The following is a 20,330-nucleotide window of genomic DNA, read 5'->3' on the forward strand; positions in this document are numbered from 1 at the left end:
CTGCTTCAGCTGGGAGATAGGATGAGACCCTTATTTTTGATGAACAAAGTTGAAACAATTGGCAACTTTATAATAACGTATGAATTCCTGAATTCTGTACATGCACACAATTAAGCCAAGACTTAGTAAGACTCAGGGTACATGTTATTTGATGAAAATTCAACACATAAATAAATTGCAAACATCTGACTGAAGGTATAGCTGAGTCATTCAAATTAAGACCCATGACAACAGGCAGCTCTCTCCGTCCATAAGTTCTGTCCCTGTGCTTTAATAAAACCACCTGGGAAAAAAAAAAAGATCCACAACAAGAAGGGTCTGTGTATCTTGTCCCCACTGTATTCACTGGACCTAGGATAGTGCTTAGCTCATGATATGTACTCAATTAATAGGAGTTTGATGAATAAAGTGAAGAATGGATAGGGACAGTGGGGATGAGTGATAAGTGAAGAGAATTTTTGAGATTCCAGGCCATAATATGAGAACTGTTCAAGCTCTCCACATGCCCAAGAGGCAGAACTTGACTTTCAATTTAAACAAACATTTTTTTTGGAAAATCATAGTGAAAATTTTGCCAGATGTCTGTTTATTGCATTTGAGTTGTTGACTGCATCTATTCTTTTAGAAGAGGAGGTGGGAGTATATGCTCAAGGGTATTTTATTTTTCTACCTCACTATGGAGTTAGCAGCTGATACCTACAGACAGGCTCAGGAAAGCCAATTACAGGGCCTAGGCACGGAATATTAGACCTACAACCTCTATCCAATCATTCTCTGCCATCACAATAAAATGTAGAGTGACAGAGCCACGTTAGCCAGGAAGCTTCTCTCATGTCTGGTAAGGAAGGATAAATGTCTCCGTACACATGCCAGTCTGGAGGTTGGCATGTTGCAAACGATCTGCCTTCAGGACACCTCTTGGGAGTGGAGACTGGGAGAGCAGGGGCCAGGTTTGGCATGATGTCATTTATAAAGATTTCAGACGTCATTTACAGCTCAATGCTGCCAAGTTAAGAATTTTCTAAAAAAAAAATCTTTTTTGGTAACTGATTAGCAAGCACTAAGCTATGAATCTATGAAATTGGCATCATCAGAGGCGTGGTTATCATCTTCCCCAGGAAAACAGAGAATACTGTGGTAGTTCTCTGTGTTACATAGTTGTCCAAAAGCACAAAAACACCATCTTCAGAAATTCTGAGTCCCAGAAAAGTCTATGTTATTTTTCTATGTATAGCAGGCATTATTTTTGGTTGTCTGTGCACATGAGCTCCTTTAGGGCAGAAAACTGCAACTTTTTCAACTTTTTATTTTACGAAACTCAATAAATGGCAGTTAAATGAAACAATAAATGAAGAAATGCAATCTGTTTTGTTTTGGTAGCAATGTTCAAATGAAAATTATTCAATGAAGCTAGGAATTAGAAATTATGACCAGCTTGTACAAGTAGAGAATTAGAGTGGATATATAAAAAATGGAAATTTATCAATGGCCTAATTGTCTAGACTGAATAGCTACTAGACTGAATAGCTAGGCTGACCACATTTAGAAAACAGTTGCTCAATTTCCTTTTAGTCTATGGAAAAAGTTTTAATGGTTACAAAAATTATATGTACCACATAATACCTTTGACTAACATATCTGGCTTGAAAAAGGGATTACTGTTAATGAAAGGAGTTAAGTAACATGCTCAGTACTAAAGGACAAAAAGGACATTAATAATACCAAGATGATCTGATTCTCAGGCATATACTACTCATGTACTTGATATGATGACAGTTCCATACTCAATTCATATAATTATCACAGCATAAAGGAGGAATGCTTATGAAGATAAGGTCATTTATAATGTAAAACAAAATGGTCTCAGCATGTCCACTCTGAGCAAAGGCTGAAACATTACCCATTTAGTGAGCATTAATAATATATTAAAACCCAGAATTAAGTACATGAAAAAAGAACAACTGCTGCCCAGACTCAGGAGAGATACTACCCAGGCAGTAGTCTGATGCTCGAGTTGCCTTTCCAGTTATTTTAAAGTGGTCCCAAAAATCTATGCTGCAGATACCGGAATAACTTTTTTCTCTGTTTTGCAGAAGTTGAGGGAGTATTTTAGAGACTCCAAATGAAAAACAAAGAAGTACCTGTAGAATTGCAACCTCGTTACGAAGCTGGCTTTCTTGTTTAGTTGGAAATCTGAGTTTGTCAATGATCTTAATAGCTACATCTCTTCCTGTTTTACGATGTTTTCCTTTAAAATAAAAGAGGGGAGAATATTAGTATGGTGTTATTAAATACCATCAATATTAAAGAACACTAGAATTTACAAGGACGATTTGGGGAATTATAAAAATATTTCACTGAATAAATTAACATTTCTAATGAGCACTGACTTCTATCCATAAAGATTTCATTTCTTAGCTCCACTATTCTAAATCAATTATGTACTATAAAATTAACCACAAATTAGAACACGAAAGTGGGAATTAAAAGCTATATATATAGCAACAACCTGATATTTTCTCATAAAAATACACATTTTAGAAACAGGATATTGGGCTACTTAATATAGATAATCTTATACCACCAGCAAAATGCTCTCCTTAAGAAAGTATAGAGTCCTGATAAACCCATGCAGGTTATAATGGAAAGAATAAAAAGTCTTGGCTCTCACTTACTAGCTCTGTTGTGACTCTGTGCAAATCATTAAGGCTGCTGAGTTTTAGGTTTCTCATGTTCAAAGGTAAGGTTGTTGTGAGCATTAGGCGAAATAAGACGTGTAAGGTGCACACAGTGTCCAGATAATTATACACACTCTGGAAACCTTCATTATCATCACTTCATTGTCACCACTGTCATCACATGATAGGTCTTTTACATACATTACATCTCATTTAAGCCTCACAACAAACTTTTTAGGGAGTCTCTAGGGTACCCCTGAGCTCTTAACTTCTACACTATAGTAGGTATAGAATACAGGAGTGTTAAATAAATATGAAAATTAAAACATAAAAATTGACCTAATTACTCAAGTTTTTTTCCACATACAAACTCACTTGAAATTCTGTATCGACATTTGTTGTAAATCTAGTGTTCTTTCCCCTACACTCCACTCTCATTCTTCCTCTGACTCCTCTGACTTCCTTCTGACTCCTCCTTCCTTCACTACCAGATTGTCCTGTTGTCATTCCCTACTTCCTTGACATCATTTACTCTTTGACCCACTGCAATCTCTGTTCAAACTGATTTTACTCTCTTCTTTGTCTCTTCTCATTTGTTACTGTTTACAGTACTTGACCTCTCTTCGGATAGCTGTTCTCATCTATTTCATCCCCAATGTGTTCAGTCTTAACTTTTCAGTTTCCTTATGGAGGCCTCCGCCTGAGCCTGGTCTTTCAGTGCTGGGTAGTACAAATTATCTGGCACCTTCTGTTCTCTCCAACCTCATTTCTCACCCCTATACTCTGTGCAGTTATGTATATTTACTATGTTCTATATCACATGGCTTTTTGTTTTGCAAGCAACTATTATACTGTAGAGCAATACTCTGTGTAGCACTGTTATACTGTTAACGCATCAACAAAAAACACAGTGTCTGCTGATTCATTGGTGGGTTTTTCCATCAAAAATTATCATTTGAGCATTTTATAAGAATCAAACTTACTTCTTATTTTTTAATTTTTTCTAAGTAAACTCCACGCCCAATGTGGGTCTTGGACTCACAACCCCAAGGTCAAGAGTAGCATGCTCTACTGACTGGGCCAGCCAGGTGCTGCCAAAATCATTTTTTAGGACAGAATATAACTTAATCAGTTTTTCACTAATAAAGCACATATTATACTATCATAAATAATACTGACTGAGGCATTGTGATAATTTCAGAGCCATCCTGCCTCACAAAAAAAGATATTTTTTTAACTGATTATATCCAGGAACTACAAGCTGTGACGTCAGTTTATAGGACAGGTAAAAGATAAATATTAAATGTTTCTTAAATATTTGAACAATATAATTGAACTGGCCAGAATCAAAAACAGCAGAGGTTAAAATCATAAATCCATGAAATAGCTTGACAATAAGAAAAAAGATAAGAATTTAGTACTCCATTTCAAAAACGTAAAAAATGACAACCTTAATGAAATACACTGTCACGAATATTAGAATTAAAAGATTTGTCTAGTTATGTGAATGGATTTTGGTAGAGTTCTGATAAAATGTGCTAAAAGGAAATGGAACGAATTATTTTATTAATTATAACTTCCTTGCTTCTCAATATTTTATATAAATAAACCAATATTTAACCAGTATCATGTATAGACTTTGTTAATAATTAAGAAGTTTTTTAGGACTAGAAAAACTTCTTTTACGAGATGGAAAGACCCAGTTTTCCTGATAGTGACTATCTCAAGAGAAATTTCTGAAAAGGTAAAACACAGAGAGATATATATACATAGGCCTTGTCTTTCATACTGTCCTTGGAGATCTTACTGTTCTAAATACAAGCAGTTAAAATTCTATGTCAATAAAAATACTAGTGAACTAACCTACCTCCATAAACAATTCCAAATTGCCCAGAACCCAGTACTTCATCAGGAAAAATCTGATATACTGTGCTGATGTCCTGCAGGTGCAAGTCCAATGAAAAACAAACATGAAGTGGAACAAAACATTAATCCTGGCAAGTTTTATATAATTCTGTTATATATATCACAAATATTATTAGATATTTTAACGTAAACAGTGAGATTGTAAATGCTAGATGAAATGTGCAGCATCATTATAGAATTCAAAGCACACTCTTTGATTAATTTAATAGTGTAATGTTTTTTATAAACTATTTGGCTCTTAAGCATCAGAGGTTTAGTGATGTTCAGTCAAATATGCTTTAACAGAGAGAAGTAAGACTTAAAACTATACTATGCTACTTACTATAAATATTCAAAAAGAGATTTGCTTGTTGGGATGGTTATTTAGAAATTTCAGGTTAAATAATCATCAGTCCCAATCACATGTCTGTGTAAGTCATGATTCTAATCACTTCACTATGGCTAGGATGGTGAGGATGCTTCTTTATCAACCATCCACACCCAGGTGACTCTAACTTCAATGGGCTAACTCACTGTGAGTGAGCTGGAGATACCATAAAAGGATGACAATCTATTGTGAAGTTCTCATCTATGAGGCAGCTAAACTCTTCCATTTTTATTACTTCTGAAGGTCACAGGATCCAAATGTCTAGTCTTTTCCCTTTGAGATAAAAATTGCTAAATAAAGCATTATGTTTTAATCTGTCTTACAGTCTCTGATTTGATGATTACACTCATGAAAACACAAGCAATACTTTTCTTTTTATGTGTTCTTATTATATCATAGTGAACTTTCTGCCTATCCTCTACTCTTATACTCTGTGTCCTTTCAGAAAAAGAGCCCTGGGTAGCCCTGGTGGCTCAGCAGTTGGCGCCTCCTTTGGCCCAGGGCGTGATCCTGGAGACCCGGGCTCGAGTCCCATGTCGGGCTCCCTGCGTGGAGCCTGTTTCTCCCTCTGCCTGTGTCTCTGCCTCTCTCTCTCTCTCTCTCTGTGTGTGTCTCTCATGAATGGATAAATAAAATCTTAAAAAAAAAAGAAAAAAAGAAAAGGAGCCCTTTTACATCAAATCCTACCCTCTTACATCTTACATCATATCCTATTCACTCTTATTATTTCCTTTGTGTCCCTCCCTATAAAACAACTACCAGTTGTCTCCATTCTGTTAACCCTTCAGAGTATTCGTGGGGGTGAGTTCAAGGTTGTCTGGAGACAATAAAACAAATTAATACTGTTCCAGTATTTTGAGTCCCAGCTGCTCCATCTTTTTCTTTGGCTCAAAGGTGCACCCCAAATTTTCAGTGGACAGTAATGGCTGAACAGGGTAGAACAACCTGACAGGTATCTAGAATTTTCCAAGAGGCATATAGATTAACTTTTATTTCCCAAAGTCTTCTCTATCTGAGCATGAGCAACTGGAATGTGCAAGTGTTTAGAAATGTATTTCAAGATTGACAGCATAAGAATACAATTAACCTTTACTATGAAGTTTTCCTAATTTTCTTCAAAGCAGTTTTGGTTTTCAGTTTACTTTATGCTAATTTAGCAAAGGCTGCAAAGCTATAACTACTGATGAACAGTTTCATGGATTTTATTCCTTAGAAATCAAACTCACATTAGTGTAAGTAAACATTTTGCTTTTGGTCATAGTTAGAGTAGACAAAAGAGAGCAAAAGGTCTGAGTCACAGGATGGAGTAGGAAAAGCCTTACTACATTTTGGCTGTTTATCGCAACAAAGTACAATAAATTATTTCACAACATATCTATAATTTTCAAAAACTGAGTCAAAAAGATGGAGTTATGTGGCACAGCCGACTAGGGCATTAGAATATGGACTCATAAAACATTATGATTTCTGAGGTCTTCTTGATATGGACAAGTGACTCTAAAAACATTTACAACTCTTTGTCACAAGACAACACTCCTAGGTAGCAATCAAGGAATGAGAGTAAAGGCATATTTAAGCTACTTGTGCAACTAAAAGACTTTACTTTGTTTGGTGTTGTGTTATAATAGACCATCAAAATTCCAATACCAAGGTGTGCAAATATGGGAAAAATCAGTCACTACATTATAACTGTTCACCTGAGATGAATAATAGGTATTTAGCCCTCCACACTATAGAATATAGAAAATAACTTTAAAAAACACATAATGTAGTGTTTCCAAAATCTTATGGAAGAAAAATATCCAAACAGACTTACTTTATTTTCTAGAAAATACTGAAAAATTAAAATATTAGGTAAATAAACAGGTATTTTAGGATATTCTTATTTTCCAGTAAAAAAAAAAAAAATCACATTACCAAGTTTTATATTAGTAGGTGCATACTTACCACATTTTCTTGAACCTGGCAATTTGATACCGAAATACTCACAGAAATATCCCCTGAAATACATGTTAAAAAATACACAAAAGAAGTAAGAAAAGTAACAGCAAAATAGATACATGCTTACTAATCAAGCTGCAGGGCTGTTTTTACATTATAGCAATTAAATGTTTCCAGGAAAATGTTCATTAGAATATTTCTTTCTTTCACAATTACAGATTTACTCTGTACTTGGCTTTGAAAAACAGTATTTTGTCAGTTTAGAGTCTGAAGTCATGAAGCCTTGGGTGAAATGCTGGCTGCCGTTTCATAGCTCTGGTAAGGCTACGACAACCTAATCTCTCTATGGCCTGATTTCCTCCCCTGTAACACAGGTAAATCATTAACATCCATCTGTAAGGGTTGTTTTAGGTATTCAAATAGAGACCTCATTGTAAAATGCTTAGCACCAAAATAAAGATATATAATCTATTTATTATACCAATGTATACGATTATACATTGTATACAATTATACCAATGTAAACACTGGTTTACACATCAACTGAAAAGTTGTGATCGATCACCAGACAGCATACTGATATATGAAAAATAGGCTTTTCCCCCATAGGCTTTGTTATTAATAGCCATTATGAAATCTGAAAATCACACATTTTTACATAGATATTCCTCTAAAATATCTTTTTAAAATTCATCCTCAACACTTGATCATGGTTGCATTTTGGTAAAATCTGTCTCATTCTACTAATGAACACACATTTCCTCTCAGGAGACAATTATCAAGAATTTCCAAGTATTCTGCACACCAAGTATCCTGCACAGTGTACCATGTTAGGTGGTTTGGAAGGAACATGCTAACTCAGATTTGCAAATAACAACACTGGCATTCCAGATCAAACTCAAGCTAACTAGATTATTCCTTCTTTTATGACCAACAGCTCTAGGTTTCTATTGCCTAATAGATATGGTTTCCATGAATTTCTTCAAATTTCCACATAAGATAAAGAAAACAATAAAATAGGGTAATTTAATGAGATATCTTAGTTGGTGTAGCAGCTTCTATTTAAGATTATTTTTACTTATTTTATTTTACTTATTTTTACTCAAAAAATAAGTCATCCCCAAAGAGGCTCTCTTCAATTGTTCTACAGACACAAAACTGGAGCAGACTCACTGTGTGAGTTGGTTCCTGAACCTACAGTCGAGCCCTTGGGAATGACTGGCATGAGAGCATGCTGGATTGCCATCTCCCACATCCTGGCCACATCTGCACCAACGCCACTGGTGAGGACACTGCTATTTGGTGGTGGGCTGGAAGGATTGACCACGTTTTCTCCCACGTAATACACTACATTGGCTGTAGTGATCTCAAAACAATGAGGATTGGCCCCATTAGGAATTAAAGCTGAAGGTTTTGCTGGTTCCAGAGATAAAATTTCTGATAAAGGAATTTCCTGTGAAAGAAAGAATGTAATAACTGCAGTTTATCAAAAGTATGTAAACTTTCAAATAAAATTCATGCTAGGTACATGTGACAAATGACACCTCAAATAGCCATCATTAATATGAAATTGTTTTATGAAACAGAATATTATTAAGCAAAATGCAAAAATACCTTTATTAGGAGAAACTTTATCATTTCCTCTTGCCAGAAAAATTCAAGTGACTTTTTTACTATGTTCATGTGGCAAGAAAAAGTATGAATAGGAATAATTATTTTGAACCTGCATCAAGATCTAAGAATATAAATGATTAATTTTTATAACTGTCCAGTAGAATCACAAAGCTTTTGAAATGCACTTGGATATGCATGGCTGTTTCTAAGTTTTAACTATCCTTTTAGACACTGAAAATGAATCATATAATTTGATTCAATAGGTGTTAATATAATAATATAGCCAAATGAGCAGTTTTAGTGAGGTAGACCACAGAGATTGGTTTTAAAAGCACTGCTTTTAAGACAATTTTGATAGTTGAAAAAAATTAATCACCATATTGTCTACCTAGAGGTATGGAGTGACTAAGAAATAATAACTTTTAAAATAAATTTTCAATTTAAAATTTAATGAGGTTTCCTTTTTCTATTAAAGCTGTGTTAAGTATACATGGTAAGTCACATCAACTATGGCTGAGGCTGCATTAATTTTGAAGGAGCAAGTATATACTGTTTTCACTATGAACTTCTTTTGGAACCATATTTTACTAGGTGATACATTACATGACATCTGTATTATTTCATGTAGAGAGACAAAATGGAAACTGCTGCCAAATTTTTCTCTAGAGGAAAGTGTTCCTTATGAATATTGGCAATGCATGGAGGCATCATACAATGTTTCTTAACCCACTGGGGAATGTGCTGCAAGACTATAGATGGAATAAAAAAAAGCTGGATGTAGTGGATTTCAAGAATTTTCTTGTAGCTCATCTGATGGACCGTGAATTTCTAGTTGACACACATATCTAATATACGCAATTAAACTTCCTCTTCCTCATTGCCGTTTCATGAGGCCAGAAGCACTCCTCAGGGAAATTTGAAATCTACAAATGACTAACTTGGGGTCACAACCTGATTCCCCCCAAATTTGTAAACTACAGAAAAAATATCTTTTGAAGCAAGCCCAACACAGTCATGTCTGTTAGACATAGTTTGTATTCCTGATACCCTATATTCCCCTGAGAAGACAAGAGGGGGCAGGAGACTCCAATCAAAGCAAGAGCCACCCTTACCTTGTAGTACCTGCTTCCTGTGTCATTCTGAAAGAGGGTAATACATTTGCTATCCAATCTCCAATAGTGCCGTTTCCGCTGAAATAGAGGTTAGATTTAGGACCTTTTAAAAATTTAAAAACTATCAAGATGAAAAAAATGATAAGAATGATAAAACCAAAACATGTTCTCAATGGAAACACAAGATCTGGTGGTGGGAAGTTCATGGGCTCTGGACCAGGAAGACTCATGCTTAATTTTAGACTCTAGAAGATGACTATCAATTTTGTGATAAGTTTCTACAACTACGTCAGAGAGTTAGGAGTAATAAAGGAGATAATATGTTTGTACCCATTGCAGTGCCTGACAGTGCATGCATAGTAAATATTTCTATTTTTTATTTCTATTTTTAGATTTTTTATTTTATTTTAGAGAGAGAGTGCAAGCACACAGTGGGGAGAGGCAGAGAGAAACTGAAGCAGATTCCCTGCTGATCACAGAGCCCAAGGAGCTTGATCTCATGATCATAAGATCACCACCTAAGCCAAAACCCAGAGTGGGACACTTAACCTACTGCACCAGTCAAGCACACCTAATTATTTCTATTTTAAAATGTATTTGCCTGCTTGCAGAGCTAGAGGTGGATTTGTAGTTGTAATAAAAGAAAAAGGATTAGATATGAGATAATAATGAGATATTAAGAGATGTAAAACTTATGTATACTCATTATTTCAGAACATAAGGAATTCCATGCTTATCTAGTCAAGTCTTCTGGCAACCATTAGAGATGGAAGAATTCTGAATATTACAGAAGAACTAGAGAATATTTTGTTGGGTTTGAGTCAAGTCTGACTCCATGACTCCAACTCAAAGTCAGGAGAATGCATGAATTTCTACCTTCTCATAAGTTCACTACAGATCTAAACTTCCATGATTTGGTGATAAGATCCTTGTTCAGCCTGCATATATGATCCACGATTTTAGGGTGTGTGTGTGTGTGTGTGTGTTTGTGTGTGTGCGTGTGCGTGTGTACTCTTTTTACACCAAAAAGCCCAGGATGCCTGGGTGGGCTCAGGGTTAAGAGTCTGCCTTCCGCTCAGGGCCTGATTCCAGGGTCCTGGGATTGAGAACCGTATAGGGCTCCCTGCATAATAAATGAATGAGTGAATGAATGAATGAATGAATGAATGAATAATAAATAAATAAATAAATAAATAAATAAATAAATATCTTTTAGACCAAAAGCCCTACTAGTATTCTTGGTCTCACCCACAACTATTTATTTATTTATTTATTTATTTATTTATTTATTTATTTATTCATTCATTCATTCATTCATTCATTCATTCACAACTAATCTTACACCAGTGAAATATACTTAAACCACTTAATATGTTTTAAGTGCTGTATGTATGCCATGTCTAGGAATAACTAGAAGATGATATTCAAGTGGTTCCTATAGTAAGTCATGTAAATCTCTCTCTAGTAGAGAAGACTGCTATTATAGATAAAATAATTAGGTTATGGGTATCTATATATCTAAAGAAATGTTGGGGATCCTACAAATAGGAGGTGGTGAGGAAAGCACTGAGAAAGATGTTTGTTGCCAATGTCAATTAGTTCAACAAAAATGAAGATCACTTTTTTCTCTCTTACACACATGTACAATCCCTTTCATCACCTATCAGAAAAATCTGTAGTAGTGAACACCCCAGACTACATTTAAAAAATTAAAACATGTCGTCCTTTATCTAATAAAATACAGGATCACTGCTTTCCCAAATAGGTCAGTTTTTAAGTGAAGATTTAATTAAGGATTTTAAAAGTATATAACAGTTATCATTATTTCTTCTCTCCCTAAAATGCAGTGTTGTTATTTTTTTTTAAATTCCGAATCACAAAGGAGCATTCTGAAAGCACAGACTGTCATTTTTATGACTGCTACAAAATAACAGGAAGACATTCAAGTTGTTTGGAGATCATCTCAAGTAACAGAGTTAAATGACTTTGTTTCCCTGACATTGCTGTCTACACTTTTTTCTAACTCAGTTGCTTGCTCAACTACATCCGACACCCACAGACTGTTAACATGGTTCCACCTAATCCTATGCCATGCCTGAGCAGAGGTTTGCTCCTGGTAACTCACACGTCCCCCAATCTTGACAAGGCATTAAGCAATTCTTCTAATGAAAGCTAGCAAGCTGAGAGAAAGTTGCTGACTGTGGGTCTTACCAGTGTGTCCTTGCTGGTGTAGTGGACCATCCATCCTTCTTTCAACACTGTGCTGCTTTTCCTTTTTGTGTGTTTGACAGACTGCACTACTCTCATGAGCGGGATATTGTTGCTTGTTGATGGACTTGAAAAGTCAAAATATTTTGGGAGAGAAATGTTTTTAGATACAGATCTTTTCCTGCACAAAACCTTATTTCAGCTATTTCAGAGTGAAAGTCAAAAAACATTCACATCCCATTTTTGGTGAAATGTATTGTCAGAATACTATGGTTCACAATCTGGATTACTCTGAGTGATAGGCACTTTACATGTACACTTTAAGAATCCCGAGGCAGGATAATAATCACCTTAGTTTTTAGGTTGAACTGCATGGTGCTCAGTTTTCGGGTAAACATCAGATAGATTACTGTCTTAGTGTACTGAGGCCACAGTATTCAGAATCACACATAAAAGCTTATTTGCTTACTTATCACATACTACAGGCAAAATATTATTCATGTGCATAATATCATACAACATGAATCTAAGTCTGAATAATTTCATAAAAAGTAGAATCTGTTATTTAAATTCTCTTTTAAATAACTATTGTTCATAGAATTATGTTGATTCTTCATCTTTCTTTGCCTTTCCTTTCTGTCTTTATCTGTTCCTGTCTTCTTCCCTAACCCTTATGTATATATGCAAGCACCTCCCCCAACAGGCCCCCCCACCTTGATACTACAGAAATGTATACCTTCAAAAGATAGTTCCGTCACAAGACTAATATTTTCCAGTATATTTCTTATGCCATTAAATGGAAAAAATCCAATTATTTTATTACTCTACTCTCATGAACAATTTCAGTTTGCCAGTAAATATGGCATTTGTAAAATGGATACAGAAGTTTGAACACAGAGAATGGGAAACTTTTTCTGCAAAGGATCAGGTATAAACATTCTTAAGCTCTGCAGAATACTTAACTCTGCCACTGTAGTGCAAAAGTAGCAACAGACAATATGAATGGTCATGCCTATATTTCCTTTATTTTTTATTTCTTTTTTATTTTTTTGCATGCCTATATTTCAATAAAACTTTATTACAAAGCAGGCAGCAGCTTAATTGGCCATAGTGTGCCAATCCCTGATATAAACAATGGGGATCATCTAGTAATCAAGAAAAATAGATGATTAAACTCCAAATACAAAATTTCACATTACTTCTGAAATAAAGAACAGTAAGATGTAGACATATGTAATATTTGTATTAGGCCCAGCCATAAGATAGATGGTGTCCACTGAGGTTGGGCTCTGATTTTTGCAAGTCTACACAATGATCTCTGAATAAAAACTAATTTAGTAGTAAACCTGTGGTTTGCAAATAGGAGTATCTCTCACATGCCAAAGAAAAAGGATCACAGAAAGAGGCAATGCCAGGAAAGGATGCAAAACTACACCTCTCCAAGGTGCTCCAGACCTCCTTACTCCACTGGCTCTCCTCTATGGTTCCTCTGCAGTTCATAATCAAATCAAGGACACACTTTAAATTTCTTTTTCAAAAGATTAAAATAGCAAAGAATCTTAAAAAGTAAATCCCCCTGCTGGAGTGAAGCTGGGAGTGCGGCCCTCACCTGATGGTTCTATTGGAGTCCTCAGGGTCGGGATCTGGGTCCTGCATTTCCCCACTGTCATTCTGGCACTCTGCCATCACCACCTCAGCATCTTGAACCATTGCCTCTTCCATGTCATCCATGAGCCCACTGTTCCTTTCACTGTCGTTGTCATCACTCCCTTCTTCCATGACCACATCCGATTCTGCCCCAGGGCTAAGCAAATCTAAAAAATTGTTTTGCATCCATGAAGATAAGCCTGGAATCCTAGAGTCAGGGCTTAAGAGAGTCAGGCAATCCTACAACATATCAATTGGAAGCTCTAAAAAAATATTTATTTCAATAATTTATCTTCTCTTTCTTAAGTTTTAATTCACAAGTATCTGAAATTATCAGAGGATGAAAATATTTTACAAGCAGATGTTTCTTTTTCATGCCCCTAAGCCTAAAACTATAAAAAGACATAACAGCCATGGCAGGAAGCCAAGGGTGGGATAGAGGCAAAGTTCTAGGAAGCAAAGTGATACCAGAAATGAGTGAGAAGGAAACTGGTCTATTTCAGAAGCACAGCCCTGGTGGGAAAAAAGGGATACATAGGAGGATGAGGGAAATTTTCACATCCAAGAAGACTCAGGGTCATTAATTCTTGCTATTCTAGCAACTTTTTAAATCATGGATTCCAAAAAATAAAAAATTTAAAAAAATCATGGATTCCAATATATTACATTGGTCACATAAGCAGCAGCTTTTAAATACTTAAGACATTTGATATTTGAAGTAATACTGAATCCTGTCATCATGCATTTGATGGTAATGCAATAAATTATAATTACAGTTGACCTTTGAACAACATGGATTTGAACTGTGTAGGTCCACTTACATACACACAGATTTTTTTTTTTGATCAATACAGTACTGTAAATGTATATATTCTTCCTTATGATTTTAATAACATTTTCTTTGCTCTAGCTTACTTGATTGTAAGAATATATAATACGTGTAAATATAAAATATGTGCTAATCAACTATGTTATTAATAGGATTCTGGTCAACAGGCAGCTATTAGTCAATTTTGGAGAAGCCAAAAGCTCTAGTCAGATTTTCAACTGCACGGGGGGTGGTGGGTTGGTGTCCCCAAACCTTGAGTTGTTCAAGCATCAACTGTACTTACTAATACAGAGTACTTATTTTAAAACCGGATAATAGATCAGGGACCTCAGCCTGCCAACCTTGGGAAATTCACATTTTACCAGATTTTTTAACTGTACGGGAAAATGCAATTTCAAAGTAATCAACGATATCAAAAACTGCACTGTTTCCCCTTCATTCCAGTTATCAAGAACGTACTGACGTTTCCTGGGCCTGAACAAAGTCAATTCCACATGCCAGAGAAAGTGGGAACACTGCCAAGCTTTCCATTTTGGCAGCTAATTCATGAATCTTCAAGGCAGAAACTAGCTTAGGAATGCTTTCCTGGAGAGATTTCCCTTTTTCTTCTAGGTATATATTTCTTCTAGAGAAGAAAGTTCTAGAGCAAAGATAAGCATTTATTCTTCAGAGTTTTAGCAACAAACTACTCAATTTGTTTCTCTGGTCTTCTTTCTGTCCATGGCTTTTTTCTCCAGAGGAATCACAAAACTGCCATTAGACTGAAGGTATAAAGCAGTCCACTGTCTAGAGAAAAAGTTAGCGTGGGGTACTAAGTCAAATATTTTGCTAAGACTCCATTACGAATGCTACTTGGGAAGAAAGGACATGGTATTTTTCTTAGGAGTTAATTTTTCAAAGTTAATGTTTACAGTTAATTTTTATAATTTTTACAGCTAAAGTTTTACCAAAAGAATATTCCCAAATATAAAAAACAATATATATTTTTAATTGGCTGAATAAAGTTCTTTTTATTATTATTAAAGATTCAAGTTAAGAAGCACACATATAATGGATGAAGGAAGTGGGTGATTATTTCCTGATGGGTCAGTCTCTGATTCTTCCCTCCCTTGACAGGGAAGAAAAATGAATCTTTGTCTAATGTTTGGAATGAGAAGGATGGAGAAAAAGAGACTGACAGCTATAACTTGCAGGCATTCCAATATTTTGTAAATTTCTGAACAAACTAGGGAAGGAGTTATTAAGAAAAGTTATGAAGGAAATTCTGGACATTTAAGTCTTCAGTACTAGCTGTGCACTACATAAAAATCAAGCAAAGCTTTTTGGTTATCAAAACTCAATGACGAGTGCTTTTTCTACAGTAAAACAGAACAAACCGAGCCCGTAATTTACTTTGGGCTCGGTCATAAGAATCTCAACAGAAAAAAAAAAAAATTCTGCTAAGTCATTATGGACACACTCTTGAACAGGGAAGAAACATGGATGTGATTACTGAACTTCAACTTACCTCCATTAATGGTCACTTCGCCAAGGCAGTTGTTTGGTACTTTTGATGCACAACGTTTGTGACAGTTGAATCTGCAGTCTGATCACAATGATTGTAAAAGGAAAAAAAAAACAAAAAAACAAAAAAACAAGAATTCAACAGAAAGAGAAGCTGTGAACTAAGAAAAAGAACAGTAATTTCAAATAGACAAGGATTACTTTCCAGATCAAAGTCTGGTTGGTGACAAGTGTCCAGTGGCAAGATCCTCCTTACCTTTGCACTGCAGGCCCTGCCTGAAGAGCCCCTTGAGAAGCTTCTTGCAGTACTGGCATACCGTGGGCCTGGTGTACGAGTGGATGACAAATGTGTGTGGCACTTTCACTTTAGACATCAAAATCTTGTCGAGCTGAATTGGTCGTCCAATGTATGACTGAGAATTTGACCTCTTCTCTCGACCAATAAAGGATTCTGATGGTGACTTTTGCTATATGTTTTAAGTACAATAAAGATAATAAGATGTAAGTGATGACTTGATTTATATATACATATATAAATTTCTTAATTGTTTTGTTTTACTGTTTAGTGGTTTGATCCACAAGGAAATGAACTAAAACTATGTTTCTCTTATTTGATGCGATCTATATCTTCTTTACTTCTCATTTGACTTACTTTATTTTTATAGTCTGAAAAGAAGAGGATTAGAGATCAGAATATTTGAACCTGATTTCTAGGACTTTCAAATATTGGATTTTAAAAAGTAACAGTATTAGTTGCAATACAGAAGTATAAAGTTGAAAGCGAACACAAAATGGTCCTTCATCCCACTGCACATGTTATTTCATTGACACTTTCTGAAGTATTACGTGCATGTGGTGAAAAAAAGGCAAGCAGGTCTGCATAGTACATCACCTGAAAAGTTCTTAGAGTTCCTCTGAAGTTCCTCAAAGAAAAAATAAATATGGCTTGATATTATTCCCCAACCATATAAAAGTGAAGGGTTCAAATTATACTATCATTTTTATAATTAAAAAACAAAGCAACTAGTGGATTGTACAAAACACACAAATATGGGGGTTTGGTTATAATTCCATCTCTGCGTACTCATGTCTCTCATTTTAAAATTATTTAATCAGCCCAGTACACAGATTTATTTTTATTTTTTTCAGATTTCTTTTTTAATTAAGTGAATTAAAATTAACTGGTTTCTGTGTCTTTGGACAATTTCATGTAGCTGTTGATACCATGGAAATGTACTTAGTAATGATCAGAATAAGTGTATTTTGTAATTATCAGAATAAAAGAGGCACTGAGTTACTTTTTAACACTTTTTATACTTATATATCTCATTTATTAAACTCCTAGCCTTGGTAATCATTGTGCAAGGCACCTCACAAGATAGGCCTTATTATCTAAGGTCAAGGTATCTAAGCCCATACAATTTAAATATATTCTTTTGGGTCAAATGTTAGATTTGTGTGCCTCCAGACCCTTTATTATATTACCTTAGTTAGTTTCTGATTTGGAATGGCTACTGACAAGATGAGAAAAAAAATCATATTTATGTACAATTTCCACCCATTTCAATGCCTCTCAGCACCAAAAGGTAGCACCATTTGTTACCAAACAGGGAAATTTTAATTTGCAGACTTACTAGCTGCAATAAAAAGAAATTTGAGATGAAGTTTCACATAGGGATATTATGTCTACAGTTAAATTTATAATTGCAATCCTATAAAAGAAAACTATAAAGGATAATTACTCTGGAAAGGTTCAATTCTTACAGAGAAGTCTAGGGAGCTTATAAAGATAGGCCAAAGGTTTGCCAAACCAGAATCATGAATATGAATATAATGAATAAATATCTTCAATGGAATTGAAAAATAATTAAATCCACAGGGTTATGTCTCAGTTTTATGTGTCCTTCTTGAGTAACTGTAGCTAATGGGCTAGTTTTAAGCACAGACAAAAATGAAAATTGGTATTTTTCCATAGTTGGAAAGTTTCAATACTCAGAATAAAAGCTGACCTGATGTCACACTTTAAAATGTTCTCAGATTTGGAAAATCCTATGAAAAGTTGACCAAATCACTCTTCAGCTATTTTCCTTAATTTAGGATACCTAACTCTAGGCTATGCTAACAGAACTAGTTTCACAAAGGACTATTTACTATACCATGGAGCAAAGTCACTTAAAAGAGCAAGAGGTAATCTGATAAATTGAATGTTTTCTTCTTATCCAACATGGTAACATTCACATAAACACTGCCTTAAACTACAAGTCATTTCCTTTATTACCTTCAAGGCAGGATTACATATGGAATTTTGAAATGTTATGTGAGTTTACAGAAGAGAAGTTAGCTGTCACAGGGGCCCAGAGACTGCATTATACACATACTCAGGCAATGGTGAGATTCACATAGACACATGTGTGCTTGGCACAGAATAACAACTCACAAATTCTATAATTTATAGTGTCAGAAATTAAGACTTTAATAGCACTTAAGATTTAACAGCAATTTAAGGTTTTAGTAGCATTAAAAAGGATACCCTTTTGGCATTCATGACATTTTAAAATTAAAATCAGCTAGCATCATGACCAGAAATACATATTGTTACCTTTTCTTATAGTTCTAAATACATTAGTTATTTTCAGTGTAGCCTATGTTTCTAAATGAAAAAAATAAAGCTTTAAAATCTTGAGATGGGTTGTATGCATGGTGACTTACGTGGGAACTGGTTTACTGCTAGAAGGAGCTTATGTTGTGTAATTTTACTGGATAACCAACACTTTGGGAAAGGAAGAATGAGAAAGGCTTTAAAAGTTTTGATTGCAGAGTTACATCTATGTTTCCGGAGTGTACACACACACATGCTTGTGCTCTTCCCTACTAGCATGCAAATCTCAGGGACTAAGACAAAAAAGGAATACTGGGTCACTATTTGATAACTTTGTAAGTGTTTATGAGATACTTCTCCATTCTTCAATCAAAATGCAAAAAAAAAAAAAAAAAGGCCTTCACTGATACATAAGATTGTAAAACAGACAAAAGCCTACGAAATAAGACCATTGCCTTGTAATGCACATTTATCATTGTTTATGTAAATTATAAATAACCAACATTTCTATAATCCTGCCAATCATCCCTTCAAAACTACTTCTAATGATGTGAACACAAACTAAACATTCCTAAGGATTTTCAGAATCAGTGACACATTTTTTATTAATAATTAATATGCAGCTACCATTTTAAGCCAAAAAATTAATTTCAATTATGTAAAGTTTTATTTGAAGGTATGTATACTAGAAAGCCATAATTATAGTATTTTGTTTGTTGTATCAAGTTACAGAGTAGGCAAAATTCAGAAATTGGTGATGTTAAAACAAAAAAACCTAGATGCTTAACAAAATTTCACTGATCTAAATCCAACTAGCTTGGTCTTTAAAATAACTTCAACATTGGGCAGCCCAGGTGGCTCAGCGGTTTAGCGCTGCCTTCAGCCCAGGGAGTGATCCTGGAGACCGAGGATCAAGTCCCACATCAGGCTCCCTATACGGAGCCTGCTTCTCCCTCTGCATCTCTCTCTCTCTCTCTCTCTCTCCCTGTGTCTCATGGATAAATAAATAAAATCTTAAAAAAATAAACTTCAACATGAACTTAGACTTCGTGGTGAGTCAAAGGAGTAATGTTGACTTAACCAAATTTTTGTGCATGTTGATACATTATCATATAAAACAAATAGTACTGTTTTATTTCTTCCTTAATTTCATATTTTTTACTTATTTGTATAATTATAATGTGTACAGTCCTTTAAGATCTTTCTTTCTTTAAGCAGGCTCCATGCCCAGATGGATCCCAACATAGGGCTTGAACTCTTGACCCTGAGATTAAGAGTCAGATGCTTAATGGGCAGCCCCAGTGGCTCAGGGGTTTAGCGCTGCCTTCAGCCCAGGGAGTGATCCTAGAGACCCGAGATGAAGTCCCACGTCAGGCTCCCTATATGGAGCCAGCTTCTCCCTCTGCCTCTCTCTCTCTGTCTCTCATTAATAAATAAATAAATAATCCTTTTTAAAAAAAGAGTCAGATGCTTAATCGACTGAGCCACTCACATTGCCCCATAAGATCTTTTTTTTTAAAGATCTTTCTTTAAAATTAACTCTTATAAAGAGAAAATTGGGATCCCTGGGTGGCGCAGCGGTTTGGCGCCTGCCTTTGGCCCGGGGCGCGATCCTGGAGACCCAGGATCGAATCCCACGTCGGGCTCCCGGTGCATGGAGCCTGCTTCTCCCTCTGCCTGTGTCTCTGCCTCTCTCTCTCTCTGTGACTATCATGAATAAATAAATAAAATCTTTAAAAAAAAAAAAAAAAAAAGAGAAAATTCCTCTTTACCCATCAGCCACTAATGAAGGTTCTACGAGATTAAGTAAATGGTGTTTAAATTAATCTCCACTGTTACTTGCTGTTCCAGTTTGGCACCATGTATTTGGTGAACCTGAGCAACCTGCAGAATGTTTTTTATAGGA

The 20,330-nt window shown here is 35.2% G+C and overlaps 1 protein-coding gene across 5 annotated transcripts in view; it reads right to left on the reverse strand.

Moving 5' to 3' along the window:
- Positions 1 to 20,330, reverse strand: part of PRKD1 (protein kinase D1) — a 329,820-nt gene that overhangs the window by 40,674 nt on the left and 268,816 nt on the right. For 4 of the 5 annotated variants that reach the window (XM_072838104.1, XM_072838103.1, XM_072838107.1 and 1 more), the window contains 9 exons: positions 16,082 to 16,292; positions 15,830 to 15,907; positions 13,456 to 13,660; positions 11,850 to 11,973; positions 9,639 to 9,716; positions 8,086 to 8,365; positions 6,919 to 6,971; positions 4,546 to 4,618; positions 2,142 to 2,248 (listed from right to left, as the gene is read on the reverse strand). In XM_072838104.1, coding sequence (XP_072694205.1) covers positions 2,142 to 2,248; positions 4,546 to 4,618; positions 6,919 to 6,971; positions 8,086 to 8,365; positions 9,639 to 9,716; positions 11,850 to 11,973; positions 13,456 to 13,660; positions 15,830 to 15,907; positions 16,082 to 16,292 — 1,209 coding nt within the window. The remainder of the gene's footprint in view (positions 1 to 2,141; positions 2,249 to 4,545; positions 4,619 to 6,918; positions 6,972 to 8,085; positions 8,366 to 9,638; positions 9,717 to 11,849; positions 11,974 to 13,455; positions 13,661 to 15,829; positions 15,908 to 16,081; positions 16,293 to 20,330) is intronic. The other variant, XM_072838106.1, reaches the window with a different exon arrangement.

This window comes from Canis lupus, chromosome 9 (assembly GCF_048164855.1).
Source record: "Canis lupus baileyi chromosome 9, mCanLup2.hap1, whole genome shotgun sequence".
In the NCBI taxonomy this organism is placed as follows: domain Eukaryota; kingdom Metazoa; phylum Chordata; class Mammalia; order Carnivora; family Canidae; genus Canis; species Canis lupus.